The sequence below is a fragment of the Anser cygnoides genome, chromosome 3, assembly GCF_040182565.1.
Source record: "Anser cygnoides isolate HZ-2024a breed goose chromosome 3, Taihu_goose_T2T_genome, whole genome shotgun sequence".
Lineage (NCBI taxonomy): Eukaryota > Metazoa > Chordata > Aves > Anseriformes > Anatidae > Anser > Anser cygnoides.
In genome coordinates this window covers 94,618,148-94,635,767 of record NC_089875.1, presented here as the reverse complement: position 1 = coordinate 94,635,767, position 17,620 = coordinate 94,618,148, and the positions used below count along the sequence as shown (strand labels likewise).

Here is a 17,620-nt window from a genome sequence, read left to right as displayed (position 1 = left end):
ATAAAAGACTTTTGGCCTAAAGGTACACCTGCCACTTCTTCAGAGTTTGTAGCCATGTATCTTAGGCAGCTGCAGCTATAACATATAACAACTTGTGGTATTTTGAAAGTAAGTAAACATATATGTCCAGTTTGGGGCTACAGTGTTTTACATCTAAAGAAAATGTTATACAGACAATAATAAAAAGCATAATTAAATAACGCCACAAAGCTTTTAACCATGGCTTGTAAATATTTACATAGTGTAGGTGAATTCATGTGTATTACTTCCAGATGAACATACAAACAACAAAAATTAATTTGAAAAATTATATTAAATCAACATGACTTCTTAATGTAGACTAACCCAAAGAAACTGCAGTGAAGAGCGAATACTTCTACTGATTTTGTCTTTGTGGAGAAATATTAAATCTATCAGAAAGACTGTGCAAACACATTTTTCTATCCCTTCCTGTGTTCATGAAGAAATGAGCTCACTTTTCAGGAAGACACCATCTCACTGTCCAGGTTCTCCCTTTGGATAGAAGTTACAAGCTAAAATATATAATGAATTATTAAACTGGAAGGGAAACCTATTTTTCTTGCTGACTTGCAAGAAATATACTGCTTCATAAATTCATGTGGTATACTGAGGAACGAATTACATAGGCAAGAAGCAACATTGTTATGTAGTATTAACAAGTATACTTCCAAGTCTGCAAGTATACTCTCTGGGGGCCACAAAACAATCCTCTGAAGTGTGAAATCACAGTAAATACTGTGAAATATGGCAAATTTGCAGAACTTATGATACTTCTGCAATCCAAAAAAAGCATTGGAATCAAAATCACAATTTTAACAAAAAGTGAGACTCAACCCAAGTATGGAGAATTTATTTCTCTGCAATAAATTGGTCGAAATTGCTTCAACATTTGTATTTTAGAGTTGTAACACATTATTGGAGTCAAACGCTTACTGTGCTCTTTCTTGTCAGAAAGCAGCATTTTCAGTTATCAGTTGTGCTTTGCTCAATGAGTCATATATCAAAGAACTTTCCAGAATAACACAAAGAACTACACTTCAAATTATATAACACGTCTTGTATTAGAATACCAAAAGGCTCCTGCTGCATTTTAATGATTATTTTTGCTGCTGATCTACACTAAAGTTATTAAGGCCCTGAAGAAGCTAAAACTGATACTTAACGTCAAGTATCATTGGTACTCACTGTAAAGAATAGTGCCACTTAGAGCAGTTGTCTTCACTGTCAAGTACAGAGTCGTCAGATTGCTTGCTTCCTGCCCAGATGCAGTCCTGATCTCAGATACAGATGTTAGAGAAGGAAGTTCCAAATAAGAATTTCCAGTGAAAGATGGAAAAAACAGGGTTGTGTCTGCAATGAATAACAAAAAAGCTTTTTTCAATTTTTTTACAAAAATAAAGTAATAAAATACAATATAATCAGCAAAGCACATTTGAAAATACCCATTCTTTTGAATACCTTTGAACAGTGTAATCAACTCTATTATTTGCAAGGTATGTGCAAAAATGTATTTAATTTCAAACATTTGAGTTAAAAGACTAGAAGAGGAAGATGTTCTAGCATCTGCATCTTACCAGAAGTGAAAAGACCATTATAGGAGGGACCACTGTCAGAAGACGCAATAAAGTTCAGAAGCTTGTGTCAAACATTTTCATCTTTATAGACGTCTATGCAGAATTTTTGTCCACTAACATACCTTTGAAGTGTTTTTGATTTATGATTATAGATTAAAATACAGTTTTTCTTTATTTTGAGGATACTTTAACGTTTCTTGTTTGAAATTATGATGAGTGCTCTGTTGGGCAGTACATACGTTTTTTCCACTAGACTACTCCTGCCTTCAAAATAAGCAATCACAAGTGAAAACTTTAAATATGAAGGCTTAACATCAGCAACTTTTATTGTATTAATTACCTTTGTTGTTATGTTTATTTTTTTTGGCTCTGTAGGTAAATACTGGTAAAAAATACCATCCAAGCTAGAAGAAATAGTTTAAACTGAGGTTAGACTGAGTGTCTTCCTGATAGTCAGGCAATGCTCCTTGAGAACTGTCCAAATTCACCATCATGGATATGAACAAGGAATAAGCAGTCTGAGTAAGGTAATATATTGGTAAATAAATTTATCATTTATTTAACTAGAAATATATAATGGATTTGTAATGGATGATTACAGTTAGACATGATTAGCATGTGGGTATTCTTATTCACTGCTGTTGTTTAACCGCAGTTGACCACTAAGCAACACATAGGTGCTCGCTCAGTCCCCCCATAGTGGCACATGGGAGAAAATTGGAAAGGTAAAAATGAGAAAACTTGTGGGTTGAGATAAAGACAGTTTAATAAGTAAATAAGTTTAATAAAAAGCTGCATGTGCAAGCAAAGCAAAATAAGTAATTCAGTCACTGCGTCCCATCAGCAGACAGGTGTTCAGCCACTTCCAGGAAAGCAGGCTTCAAGCAAGCACATAACAGTTACTTGAGAAGAGTAACTCCACCACTCCGAACGTCCCCCCTCCTCCTTCTTTCCCCTCAGCTTTCACTGCTGAACACACCACATGGTGTGGGACATCCCTTTTGTCCCCTCCCAGCTCCTGGTGCACCCCCAGGCTCCTTGCTGGCAGGGAAGCACGAGGAGCAGAAAAGTCCTTAGCTCTGTGTAAGCACTGCTCTGCAACAACAAAAATATTGGTGTATTATCAACAATATTTCATCAAAAATCCAAAACATAGCATGCTATGAGCTACTCCATCCTGGCCAAAACCAGGACATTCATTCTGAATATTAATTTTTTGTTTGTTTCTCAAATGTGCCCACAGTTTGTTCTCTGCCATTTTTTACTGGACTTAAGAAGAAAGAAAAAAATGAAACTTGTCACGGTTAAACAAGCATGAGTTGAAAGGCATTCATATAGGAAAAAAAAAAGGCAAACAGCAGGAAGAAAAGCAGAATGAAAGCAAGTAGTAGTTATGTTCCTAAGTGGTGGGTTTGAAAAGATTACGATTCTTGGAGAAACCGAATAAAAAATGGGATGAAAAAATTTCCTTGGTGTGTGGGGGACAGGTCCAAGGCATTGCAAAGAACAGTAAGTCAGAAGCAGACCTATACAGTTAAAAGAAAGTCATTTGTCTAATTAAGTTTATATTTTCAAGGGAAACAGTATTATATATAGCTAATCCAGCACAGGATCACAAAGATGATGAAGTGACTGAAGCTTTTCTCATATGAAGAGTGGCTGAGAGAGGTGGGACTTCTGAAACTGGAGAAGAGAAGGCTCAGGAAGATCTTATCAATGTGTATAAATTTCTGATGGAAGGGGATGAAGAAGAGGAAGACAGGCTCTTTTCAGTAGTGCTTACTGACAGGACAAGATGTGATGGACAAAATCAAAAAACAGGAAATTCTGTCTGAACACATGGAAACACTCTTTTACTGTGAGAGTTGTCAAGTGCTGGAACAGGTTGCTCAGAGTGGTTGTCAATTCTCCATCTTTTGAAATATTCAAAACCCAGCTGGATGTGATTGTGAGAAACCTGCTCTCGGTGACTCTGCTTGAACAGGAGGTTGGACTTGATGATATCAAGAGGCCCCTTACAACCTCAACATTTTGACAATTCTGTGATCTTTCACAGAGAGGCTCTGTGCAGAAAACGTTCTTATTTTTCAACTGCAGTGCCTTCAGAAACATTAGTGTAGTGTAATACTCACCATACAGTAACATATCATGCAGCTAAAGCTACTAAGTCTTTCGTTAGGCAGCTTTCAAAAATATCTAAATTTGAGATTACCTCTCCACAATTTAGTTTCTACATTTAAATGAATATTTTGTGAAGTATCTTTCAGCTAGCTTTCTCCATCTACTAAAATCTAAAATATATTTTTCATGATGTAAAAATGATTCTGACCATATATTTTTGACAGGATCATGACAGTAATGACTGAAGTTTGAAAAGTTTTTATTGACAATATTTTTCACGTAGTAAAGGAAGGAGATGTTTGAAATAGAGCTGTGTTCTTGTGTCTATTATAATTTGAACTTTTACATCTGATTATTTTAACTATTTATTGTTCAACTTGTATTTACTTTATATTTTCTTCATATGACAATATCCTCCAAAATCTAAGGCTGCAGTATGATGAACACTTCTTTACAACCACCCACCAATGTGCTTCCTCTTCTGCTGTGTCATTATGACTGCATATGCTCATGAAATTAATCAGATTAGGAAATTCATCCAAGTTAAAATAATCTTGAGCAGAAGGGATTTTTTTTTTAAATCTGGATCACTACCCTGATCTGTTTTACCATGGATCCCCAAGATATCGGTACTGGCACAAGTAAGAGAACATAAAGAGCAGAAATGAAGAGCAAGGAATCAGGGGCTTACTCATTCAGTACTGCTACTGAACATGTTGTTATGGATTATGTCCTACAAGAGTGTGCACGCTTCTGGCAACCCCACTTATGAATCACTTAGCTTTGTATTTTTATGCCCTATAAACTCTATCTAAAGCTTGCAACAAGAAAAATACACTTTTTCTTCCACCATTAATGGTTCCAACAACGTGAAGTTTTAACATTATGTTTTAAGAAGGCTGTAAAAAGGAAAAGGAGCCAAACACTAATAATATGTGTCTGCAGTGCTATATAAAAACTGATAGTTACTCTAATCAAGAAACCTGAAGGGGAAGGAGAGGAGGGGAGGGAGGACAGGATGTTCTGTCAGTCTTGGAAGTAAGGATGACCGCATCTGTCCTTTAGCTGGAATAGCTCCCTTCAAAGGGCAGACCTTCCACAAAGAGATGCAACTTCCCAGGCAGTCCGGCACCCTGGAACCAGAATTCCGTGCACTACTGAACAGCGAAGACAACTGAGAAAAATGTAATTTCAGCAGCAGTTGACTATAGCCAACAAAGCCATTCAGCACTAGGAGGATGCAGAATGCAACTGTACGTCAGCAAAGAGGTGAGAGGAGAGGAATTAGTCATCTCCTTGGATGAATGCCCTAAGCAGGAGAAAACTAGACAGCTTTCTGACTTTCTTTAAAGTTTGCATACCTCCTCCCGCTTTCATCTTCACAGAAACTGAGACTGATTATCTGCAGTGTAGATCAGAAGCAGGAATACAAGCTCCACAGGTGGCACAATGAAGCAAGGAAGCTACCAAAGGCTTCTTAAGCACAAGGTACCATGGAAAAGTTCCTGCCCAGCACGAGGAATCAAATCTGAAACACTCCATTTCAACAGAGCCAAAGAGGGCATAAGCTGAACAATAATAGGTTAATCATAGACATACTACTGATGCCAGCTATAATGTGCATGCTCTACCACAGCAGGAGAGCATTTTACACTGTTTCTGAGTTACTTTTACATATTTTACATGTACATATTTTACATGTACATATTTTAAGACGGCTGCTGGTACTAAGTCATTTTGTGCTTCATTTATTTCACAGGTCAGGCTGAAAGAAGAGTTTATTCTCTCTATGGTCTCTTCTGGGACCGCTACATAGGCATCTGTACAAGGCCCCAAGGGACTGTTCCATGGGGGCAGTTGTCTCCAAAGTGGGGCGCACACACCCCAGGGGGTGTGCAAGACAATCCACAGGGGTGCAGGAAAGAAAATATTATAACTTCAGTAGCACTTGTATGCAATTTACTAATAAATAAATTAATATACATATACTGGAAGGATGTGCTCAAAAATAGTTTGGAGATCATTGCATTAGGGAAAAGATAAGGTCAATACGGACTCAGCAGCCACATACCCCACAGGAAGGAGAGGAGCATAGTGGAGCCACCAGCACAGCAGTTCTGGAGTATGGAGAAAGTCTGAAAAGGAATTGTGTCACGATTCTTTGACCTACGTTTAAGGGGTTACTATAGCTAAACGGTGACAAATGTGTCACTGTACCAACAGAGGATAGCAATGAAACTAATACATTGCAACTGCTCAAAAACCACAAGGTTCTTTAGATTCAGAGTATGTCCATGTTTCAACAAGGAGAATGCCTTAATGAATTTTATTCCCCAAACTGTGTTTTGGGTTATCTAGCTGTCTGAAACCTAAACTGATCATACTTAGGTCCCTCTGTGTGTTTGAGCTTCATCTTTAGATACTTAAATACTTCAATAACCAGGAAGTGACATAATTAAATGTTGAAGAAAATGAATACAGAAATAAAAAAGAGAACTTGGTAAGTAGAAATAAAAATCAAGTACAAGTAACTCAACAGTTTTACAGGTCTTGGTTACACTGGAAGAAATGAAAATCTAGTATTTTAGAGGTAAAAAAAAAGAGACTGAATAATTGAAGATACAATACCTATAAAAATTCATAGCAGACTACAGAGCTGTTTCTGGAATTCCCTGAATAGCACATAGTGCTAAAAATGACGTGTTAACAGTTTAACTGAAGGTTTGAATTTTCTACTGAAATAAATATGTTATCTGGCAGAGGACTGACTATAATTTTCATAACATAGTATAACAAGAAAAAGTTGGGAAAGCTTTAGCAAGTTTCTGTTATCATCCTATTTGACTTTGCTTTAATTAGAAAATAAACAGTAGTAAGGGGAAGAATACAGTTTTCCATTGCTAGTAAATTGTAATCAGTCTGTTTCCACTCATATCTCTGAATTCCATTTGTACTTTTGTGTGTGTGACAAGTTTGGCTTAGTACTGCATTCTATTCAAATAAAAAAAAAAAGAAAAAAAAAAGACTTTAATCTTGAAGATAGTAAGAGCCAGTCAAGTGCACCAGCCATCATTAAGTAAATTCACATGAGAAATAAGTAACATTTTTAATAGTAAGAATGAGTATTAGTTAGGAAACAAATGGACAAACAAAACCAACAGCCAACAAAACCTTAGGAAGGGAAGTAGTTCATTCATCTCATGGTAGGAGGAATATGACCAAACATTTGGCCAAGTTGTCTACAACCAACAGGATAAATAACTGCACAGAAGGTCCTTGGTCGTCACTGGTAAGGCAGAAAAATGTGTAATCCTAGGATGTGAACTCATTCCACCTTATAATAAACACCTAGAAAGGCCAGGTGAATGAGGACCTAAAACTACCAGTTGCTCTCCACTCACCCTAGAAGGACTTGAGGGTCAGCAGCTTAGCTGTAGACATGTACACAAGCAATATCTGAAGTTAGATGAACCAACCATACTCTTGATGACCAGGCATCAGAAGCAGATGGCCTGCTGGAGGATATTCTTTAGGCAAAAGCAAGCTACTTAACACAGTAGTTCTGAGCTGAAATGTTAGATATGTGCACTAAACAAGATGTCAGAATGGTTAGGGGCTTAAACTCTGAATTTCTGATTTCTATTTTCCAATTACAGTGGTAAACATCCTACAAGAGAGATTGGAAGCTTACTGATAGATTCTTTGCTTCTTTTACATCACTGAAGGAATATAGAAAAAGCACAGATGATTTGTTTGCCAGGTAGTGCAGCAAACCTTTTCCACATTACCAAAACCAGAGGCATTTGAAGCAAGAAGTCAGGTTAGCAGCAATATCAAGGGGCTGATGAATACATGGCTTGCTCTATCCATCTAAAGCTCACAGAATAACTCAGAGAACCAAATATAACTACCTGATAGTAACGCATTCCTTTACCTCATGGTCACGGTGCAAAGAGAATCAAAGTGAAATAAATATGATTCAGATAATTCCTAGGGATAAGTCTGGTACATACAAAAACCTGACTTGGGTATATCATAAAACATCACACACATCTACAGAAAGAAATACAATAATCACTGGCTCAATGACCGTAACTTTAGGAATCTATGAAATAATTGATTAGGTGAGTTCAGCTGTTTCCACACAATAAAATATGAAACAAAATAAATCCCACCTTCACTACTTTCATTCTTTCAGCAAAAGCCTTCTTTTTGTAGAAACTCAACTACATTACAAGGCAAAAAATCCTCATGGAATAAAACACACAAGTTTTTCCTTATCAGGGCAGCCTGGTGCCTTGTTGATAATGTTCTCTGCTGTCAACTGGGGGATCTAAATTCAGATCACTGACTTAATCTCTTGTTTTGCAGATTGCTAGGGGCTTCAAATAGCAAAAAGACAGTATATTTAATCATGAAGACTCAGAGGAAGCACTGAGAAACAATAGGTCAAATAAGCAATCCTTAAGAGCAGGACATCATTCCATTTTCATTGAAAGTGCCATACAGGTGTAGGAATATTAGATAAAAAGAGTTTAAAACGTCTGGGAAAATAAAACAGATGATGGCATTAAAAGTCTTCTGAATTTTCCAAGCAGCCTAGTAACATGCCTCTGAAAAGGTACAGTGAAACACAGAACGACGTGTGGATGATCAAAAGGACAGTATGACTTCCAGAGTGAGAAACATATCAGGACTATGGAACGTGGATAAAACTTTCAAAGGAAAATGTAAATAAGAAATGACAATTCGGTGGCTTGTAATATAAAAGCTAAGGGCTGTTAACGACACTATCAGATCACAGACTTGAAAAACAAAAGGAAATGATTATTAACTTTTCCCAGAATGAATAGTTACCTTGGGCAATTTATGGCCACAGATGGTATGTGGATCAAAAGTATAAAGAGTAAATGATGAAAAAATGAGAAAAAGAGGGGAAAAGAGACCTGTACATATAAACAAATATATTTCCTGCAGCTCAGGAAATCCTCATCTCAGATTGGTGGAAGCTGTTGTTCTTTGGAAAAAGTCACAGCTGCCTTGTTTCTCGTATCTCTTCCAATGCGCCTGTGACTCGTTTTGCTCAGAGACAGGATATTGAGGAAGCTGACCTACCAGCTTGATCCATCTGGTAGTTTATAGTGATTTGTTCTGTTTTCCACTTTGCTACTAAGATACATGACAGGAGACAAATTTATGCATGGTATTTAATATAAAGGAAATTAATAATTCCATAGTTATCTGAAACACAGTGATTGCTATTATCTAGTGCCTAGAGATCAAGTTAACCTCCTCTTTATGCAGCTGCGTTGTAATAAGTACCACCTGTGTAGATGAAACCAACATAAACATTGATTTGGTTTTATTTCTGAAGAAAAATGAGACACTCACAGAATCACAGAATATCCTGAATTGGAAAGGACCCACAAGGATCATTGAGCCCAACTCCTGGCTCCACACAGGAATACCCCAAAATGAGATCCTCTGTTTGAGAGCATTGTCCAAACACTTCTTGAACTCTGACAGGCTCAGTGCCATGACCCAGTGGTCGTGACCCCGGGCAGCCCGTCCCAGTGCCCGACCACCCTCTGGGTGCAGAACCTTTCCCTAACCCCCAGCCTGACCCTCCCCTGTCCCAGCCCCATGCCGTTCCCTCGGGTCCTGTCGCTGTCCCCAGAGAGCAGAGCTCAGCGCCTGCCCCTCCGCTCCCCTCGTGAGGGAGCTGCAGGCCGCCATGAGGCCTCCCCTCAGCCTGCTCTGCTCTGGGCTGAGCAAACCAGGGGACCTCAGCTGCTCCTCATAAGTCTTCCCCTCTAGACCCTTCACCATCTTTGTTGCCCTCCTTTGGACACTCTAATAGTTCTATATCCTTACTGGATCAGCCAACTTTATTTGAGGCACCCAAAATTGGGGAATGATATGTTGATAGTTTTAGCATTCCTTAAATACTGAGCAGTTCAAGAGTTAGCTGCATGTCTGACAAAAGCAAATCATAATAAAGCAGTTCTATGCTCCTATGCTTTGGGAAACAGGGAGCCACAAGAAGAAGAAACTACCTTCAGATTTCTGTTTTGTGGATTTCATTTTTCTTCTTCAGACCTCATGTTTTAGAAGAGAAGAATCACTTCTCTTTTTTTTGCCTATACCCTTGCTATAAATCAGCAGTTATAACTGCATCGGTTTTCAGATGAGAAGTCAGTATTTCCAGACAACTCTTGTTCATCTGTAGCAGGAAGAAAATTACCTTCCTCACTTGTTCTTCTCTCACTGAAGTTTATTCATTTAGAGGCCATGAAGCATGCTCAAATGTCCAGCTGAAAGATGCAGCATAATTATTAAATTCAGTTATGGTTATTTATGGATATTATATAGATATGTAAAGTAAGGCCAGATGTGTAAGTAAATGGAACAGATTGACATGATAAACAAAAAAGGAAAATAATTCATTCATATCCAGTTCAACACGATTTTGTGGGGAAAAAAAAAAAAAAAGGAATGACTACTATCTAAATGAGAGAAGGTATAAAAAACAGTCAATAAGAATAAATCCCTCAGGATCTATTTCCTGGTGCCTTTTCTGTTATTCTGGGATGGCAATATCTACAAGCATCTTGAAAATAAATTTTTTGTTAGTCCAAATCCACAAATGAAATTAGCATCATAGTACCTGTTTTTAGTACTTCTGAGAACAGCCTCATCATAAATCTTTTTCTTCTTATTTAGCTTCACCTCCAAAACTTATTTTGTTTTTCAGAGCCTTCAATTTTGAAACAGAAAGAATGTTCCTAATTGATACTTCTACCTTATTAGGGTTATGTATTTTACCATCTCCATTCAAAGTGATGTGTAAATGTTAAATCTTTTCCTGAACTTAACGTAGAGGAAATTGGGAAACTATTACCTAATATTTTCTTCAAGCTCAACATATTTGACTGGAAATATGATCTAACTGCAAAAACACCCAAGTTTTATCTTTTTTTTTTTTTTTTTGTAAAGAAGTTCTATCTGGAAGGGAGATAAGCCTCCTTATATCTTCATGTATGCTTTTCAACCTTTCCCAATTACAGAAAGAATATCTAAGGTAGACTTTGAATATCACACCATAATTTACACTGGAGTTCTCATAATTAATTACTAGATCTGATGTTAGGAAGCTGGCTGCATTTAAGGTCACAATGACACATATTACAGCAAATCCTAATGAAGCAAGGACTTGTACAAATCTTTTGAAGTTCACTCATTAATATATTTGTTCTGTAAAGTATCACAGAAGGTCTACATGAACATTAGCTTTCACATTTTTGATTGAAGTCTAATGAGCTGGTAAAAGGAGCGAATGAAATAAAGTATTGGTCTTTGGGGGGGGGGGCGGGGAAAGGCAGCTATCCAAGTAATTCTAGAAGCTCAAGATTTTTCTATGTCCTCAATGTAATGAAAACTGTTTGGTTGCTTAAATGCGTGTGACCCAAAAGCTTAATTTCCTGTTGTTTTACAGTGAGTCTCAGTTAGACGTACATATTTTATTTGTATGCCTGTAATTCTTATGTTTATCAAAATTTCAAGGCCATCTTTTTAATTTATGAGATACCAGTGCATTTTCAGTTACTCTAATTTTATTTCTGCCAGCTAAGTTTAATTTTATTCTCTGCAATGGTGCTTGAACACATAAACTAACATTCCTGTCCCAAAGGATCAGAGAGATACTTGATGAGTAATTGGCTATAAAAGTTTAATTTGGATAAATATTCAAACTTTCAGTGTGTGTCATATTTAGTCAGTTGAAGTGGAATCTTTCATCTGGATAACACTGAACACAAATTTTTTATATGGTTGGCACCAGATAACTGATGATCAATATTATATGTTTTAAGCACACTAAATTTAATGTGCTTATATACATAATGTAGTTTAGATAATGCAACATTGTTTATACACCAAATTTTAGTAAGATTTTCCTATGATTATGTTATTATTTAGACCTGTAGATGCAGGCCTAAAAAGAGAAGACAGTGATACAGGTCAGGACATAGCAATAGTAAATATGAAGATGGGATTTCAAAGGCAATTTCATAACTTACACTCTCATATACAGAACTAATTAGGAGGTTGGACAATAAAATCCACTGAGCTCTGACTTGGGTTTACGTGCCACAGTTTTGGTATTGGGGGCCTCTATGATGAGTACAGGGGTGTCCTCTGTGAGAAGAGAACAGAATTATAAAAATAAATGCTGTATTTTGGCAAGAGGATGCTAAAAACAGAAACACCAAGTTCATCCAGAAGTCCTTCTAACCTCTTGAACCAGAGTAAGCTCTCCTACTTCATAAATGTGGAATGTATTTACTTGATTCTACTTAATTACAGTGAGCCAGTGGATTGGTCGCAATGTTTTTGTTTGTTTAGGCCAACATATTGCAGTTGTCCCTTGGACTTGGGTTTGGGGTGGGGGATATTTCAAGGTCTTTGGATTCAAATCCCGGAGTTATGACCTCATTCTGAAAAAGACTGCTTCGACACCTGTGATAAGAACCTGAGATTAAGCAGTGACAATGTCTGTAGGTGAGGATAAGCAAGGTTAGAAGCAATTTGAATATAAATAATGTTAAATTCTGTTCCATCAAAATGTGAGGTCTTAAGAGGAATGAGAACCACAAAACGTAAATATGTAAGCAATTTCTGCTCCACTGCCCAATTATATTAACACAAAAGTACTTTACCATGGTTTCTTTTGGGAGTCATATCACTAATTCTAGAGTTTAGTGGAATAAAAAAAATATATATATCAGACCAAAAAGAATATTTAAGGGCTAAAATTTTTAATAAAATAAGGCAGATTAATCTTCAGTTAGCATTAGAGCAGGAATTAGAAAAAGGCATTTTTATGTGTTGACATTTTCCTTCGAGGATTTAAAAAGCAGAATAATTTTCTGCTTCTCTATAGTTTTGCTAATATAATATATTTAATTTTAGCCTGATTTTTTGGATAGAAGAAAGCAAAAATATAAAATAGAGAAGTATCTATATAGACATCCTGCCTATCTCCTCCTCTTATTTCCTAATATCAGCCACTGTGAAAATAGAATATATTAGTTGGAAAGTACCAAATTAGAAATACCATTTAAAAATAATGAAAATTTGTGCTAGACCGTATCTAACACAAAACCAGTTCAGGCACAGGTAATTGCAGGAGAATGCTACAATCACGTAAGCAAACATACCTGGGTAAATCTAATGAGACAACTGAAAATTCAGAAATTCATAACCTTTCACACAACCTTTATTTTTTTTAGTAGCCTTATTCAGCCAAGACATGAAAGCAATGCCATGTCTGACATTATTGTAGATTGAAATGAGTAGTTTTATTGCTATCATGGCTTTACCTGCCAGACCATCACTATCCCCTTCCAAAACACAACGTGTAAAAGTGCCAGATGAGATGGATGTTCAGCATTAGAGCTTTCAGCTCACCTTCATGCTTTTCCTACTGATTTGATGCTACAGTGATGTAGCAAACCTCTACTGAGGGTGTAGGTGTAAGAGAGAGTAACTCTTCAATTTACCCGTACGCTGCTTGCTGTGGGGAGACAGTAACATCGACTCTGTTAAAGCACAAGTGAGTGAACAGTAGGGAAGAAAGATTCTTACTGTCTTGTCACAGCTGCTACATTTTGGGTTGGTGTAAATCCCTTCAGAGAAGGAAGAAACAAGGAGATGACTGCTTCCCTAAGGAACCACTGAGCAAGCTCCTTTTGGAGATGGAAGAAGCCTGCAGCACGACCGTAAACGCAGACATTCCCCATCTCTTTCCTCCTCTCCCTCTATTCAACCCACCCCAAAAGACCTGCCTAAATTTAGCTCACCTAGGCAATAGCTCTACCAGAGTTTCATCAAAATTTGGAAGTCACCCTTCTTGAACTTGTTTCCAACCCTTTTTATTTTAACTTGTTTTGCAGTGCAGACCTGACCTTTATCTATACAAAGAGTTGCTTAGTTCTAATGTAGTGTTTTATGTTCTAACGCAGGATGACTTTAGGCGTGGCATCGTTTGGTGTTTTGGGATGTTCTTCCTTAAAGGAAACAGCATGTCCTCTCCAGGTTGAAGCTTACTTGGGAAACTGCCAAGTGGCAACTCAAACCTAAAAGCTCTTATTCCAGAACCATTTCTGGAACAGTTTTCCAGTTACTGCAGAATGTCACATTCCTATTGAAGTGAAGCATTACACACCACCTAGCAATTTCTTCCCTTTTGTTAAATGGTACAGAAATAAACCTTGTCACTGCTGTAAGCTTCTTTGCATTCATGTAAATAGGTTTACTCAAACAGGTTGCTAATGTGATTTACAGCATTAGTTTGTAAACATACATAGTTTAATGCGTAGCAAGGTGGTCATTGAAAGAAGAGAGATAATTTTATCCTATAGAAAAACATATATAGACAAAAATTTCCTCTTCTCCCTAACCCTACTGTAGAACTCAAACATATTAGTTTCAAAATAAGCTAAACTACTGCTAATTCAAGTCCAGGTGGCCAAGCTATGCCACCACACTACAGTTCAGAAAACACACTACATGAAATTGACAGAAATGTTGGAAAGCATATGACAAACTCTTTCCCAGCGCTTGCCAACAATATTTAAGAAACACAGTCTTGTATACATGGATTTCTACAAAGGATCTCATGAGGAAAATAATCTTCTCTTCCAGGCAACAAAACAAACACAGCAACATTTGTCATGGACTGAAATAATCCTTGCACCTTAACACAATGCAAAAGAAAATCTCTAAAGCAGGGCATGTAAACAGTAACAGATCTCAAGAATGTCTGCCTTGATTAAAGAAAAAAATACAGAAACTATTAAAATTTTGTTTGATGCTTTCTGAGGCAAGGAATTCAAACAAGATGTATGAAGGTTATGTGAGAGTAAAAGCATAAAACATGTCCATTGAGTTTCTCAATGAACCAGGACAAGTCCTTAAATTATTAATGTTGCAGTATGCTTTTGTTTGTTCAGTTCAGAAGGTAACTGCACCCGAGCTATTGGAAGCTGGTCTGCTCTAAAGACAAAAGCCAAATGCTACTGTGAAAGTAAAAGGGACCCACAATTTGTATGTCGCAGTGCTCCAGCTGGTTCTCGCACTACGAGCACCTGCTCAGTCTACGCACACAATCCAGCAGTTCTCCTCGGAGACTGCACTGTACAAAGCAAAGCAAAAGATGAAAAGTTCTCTTTGGGTACTGGCAAATACTGAAATACAAATGACATATTTAACAGAAAAGTGTTTCAATAAAACCCCTTCTGAATTAGGTTGATTCCTAAGGAAGCAGGTCCTCTTTTCATCCCAAGACCTAGTGCTGCTACAAACAAGCAAGCAGAACTCCATCAGAAGACCTTGTCAGTTATGCCAGTGCCACAGGACTGGCTACACTGCACAGCTTTTAAGTACCGTGCCCAGATAATGTAGAGAAAAGACAGAAAGCTCAGTCGTAGAAACCACATCCAGGCCCCCTGTATTGTGCTGTTGAACTGTTTAAAAAACCTTTTGTTCCTTATATTTATTACTTCTTTTTAAGGGACAAAAGTCTAAGCAAGTCTAATGCAAAAAAAAAACCAAAACCAAACACTTAAAAAAAAGGAATTACTGATCACATAGGATACATATCATGAGTGATATCAATCTATCTTAAAAAGAAGTAAATTTTGAGTACTATCTATTTTTAATATTTGTTGAACTAGAGAATCCATCTATGATATCTTATTTGCAATTACTTATGCATGTTTAAATAGTGTGTTGCATTCTTTCACATTTTTTGAACTATTTCTTTCATTGATGTCATTGATTTTCTCATGTAACGAGAAGACTTTCACCATGTTCTTAGGGCAAACAAAGTGATAATTCTAGCAGTTTTCCATTATAAGACCTGTTTAACAGCTGAGTAGTAATTACAAAAAATCAGCACTGGAAGGCTGATACTGAGTTCTTTGTGGCATATACTGAATCTAAACTGTTCCATTTAAAACCTTAATGTAATGTAAAGACAAGACATTCTTCCCTTCAAGTCACTGATGAAAAAGATAGGAGGAAAGCAATTCTTCCTTTGTACTATTTAGGAAATGATATGTATTTTGGAAGTAAGGTCTAAGTAAATGGAGAGGGTATGTGAGGAATGCATAAATAAGAAACATAGATCTCCTTCTCCATGGTGTTGCCAAAATGCTCTTCCTCCTGTTAATACAAATATATGTGGACAGTCTGAGAAAAAAAGAACACCAGAACTCTGCGGTGTTTTCACCCTGACGGGCAGCTCACCACCACCACACCCCTCTCTCACTCCCCTTCCTCAATACAACAGGGGGAGAAAATACGTTGGAAGAAAAGGCTCATGGGCTGAGAACGGGACAGGGAGATCCCTCACTAATTACCATCATGGGAAAAACAGACTAAGCATAAGGGAGATAAACGTTCTTTATTGCCTATTACTAACTGACTAAAGCAGTGAGAACTAAAAGGAAACCAAAAACTCCTTCACCCCGTCCACCCTCTTCTACCTCCTCCCCCTGAGCAGTGCAGGGGAATGGGGAATGGGGGCTGCGGTCAGTACCTGCCCTGACTCTCTGCCCCTGCTCCCCGTGGGGTCCCTCCCACGGGATGCCGTCCTGCCTGAACTGAGCCTGCAGGGGCTGCCCACAGGCAGCAGCTCTTCAAGAACTGCTCCCACACGGCTCCGTACCACGGGGTCCATCCCCCAGGAGCAAACTGCTCCAGCACGGGTCCCCCACGGGCGGCAGCTCCCCCCAGACCCCCTGCTCCTGCGTGGGCTCCTCTCCACGGGCTGCAGCTCCGGCCCGGGGCCTGCTCCTGCGGGGGCTCTCCATGGGCCGCAGCCTCCTCCAGGCCACATCCACCTGCTCCACCGGGGGCTCCTCCACGGGCTGCAGCGTGGAGATCTGCTCCGTGTGGGACCCATGGGCTGCAGGGGGACAGCCTGCTCCACCAGGGGCCTCTCCACAGGCCACAGGGGAACTGCTGCTGTGTGCCTGGAGCACCTCCTGCCCTCCTGCTGCTCTGACTCTGGGGTCTGCAGGGCAGGTTCTCTCTCATTTTCTCACTCCTTTCTCCCAGCTGCTGTTGCAGAGCAGTTTTTTCCCATTTCTTCAATCTGCTGTCCCAGAGGCCCATCCAGTGTCACTCCCTAGCTTGGCTCTGGCCAGCAGCAGGTCCCTTTTGGAGCCATGTGGAGCTGGCTCTGATCTGACATGGGGCAGCTGCTGGGCTCTGCTCACAGAGGTCACCCCTGCAGCCCCATGCTACTACAACCTTACCGTGTAAACCCAATATACAAACAAGCACACTTTTCTGCATGTAAAGAGCACAACTGAACTCACAGAACAGAAAGATGTTTGAGGTAGGAGATGCTTAAGCACTTTTTTATACCACCTGAAGGAGTTCTTCCAGGTAGATGGGCAACTGGAGTACTAAAAAAGTTAAGTAAGAATAACTAGAATATGACTGTGTAAAAATACATTACGTCCTGAGATAGACTTCTAGGTCTCTCATTACTCAACACCTGTCCTAAAATGTGGCCTACACCGGACAGTAATTCTCAGGTTCCCCAGGAACACAACAGGGATCTGGAAGCTTTAGGAGTTGTGCTATCAACAGGTCTAAGCTCCCAATTCCTCTCTTAGAACCTGGAATGCTTCAGACCCCTGAGTCTCCAGTACTGGGGAAGGAAATCGTACACTTCAGGCCACCCCTTAGAACACCCAAAGGTTTCCAGATTATAGAATACTGACTGGAGACTGATGAATTTCTGCCAGACTTAAGAACCAGCTGGCTCAAGTTTAGAAAAGCCATGATGCCATGATGAGTTTCTAATGGTAATAATGTCAAAATAGTAGGTT

General features: G+C 38.6%; 1 protein-coding gene across 3 annotated transcripts in view; it reads right to left on the bottom strand.

Moving 5' to 3' along the window:
* EYS (eyes shut homolog) overlaps positions 1–17,620 on the bottom strand; it is a 953,299-nt gene that overhangs the window by 155,477 nt on the left and 780,202 nt on the right. For all 3 annotated transcript variants that reach the window (XM_066994734.1, XM_066994735.1, XM_066994736.1), the window contains one exon: positions 1,207–1,371. In XM_066994734.1, the coding sequence (XP_066850835.1) occupies positions 1,207–1,371 (165 nt within the window). The remainder of the gene's footprint in view (positions 1–1,206; positions 1,372–17,620) is intronic.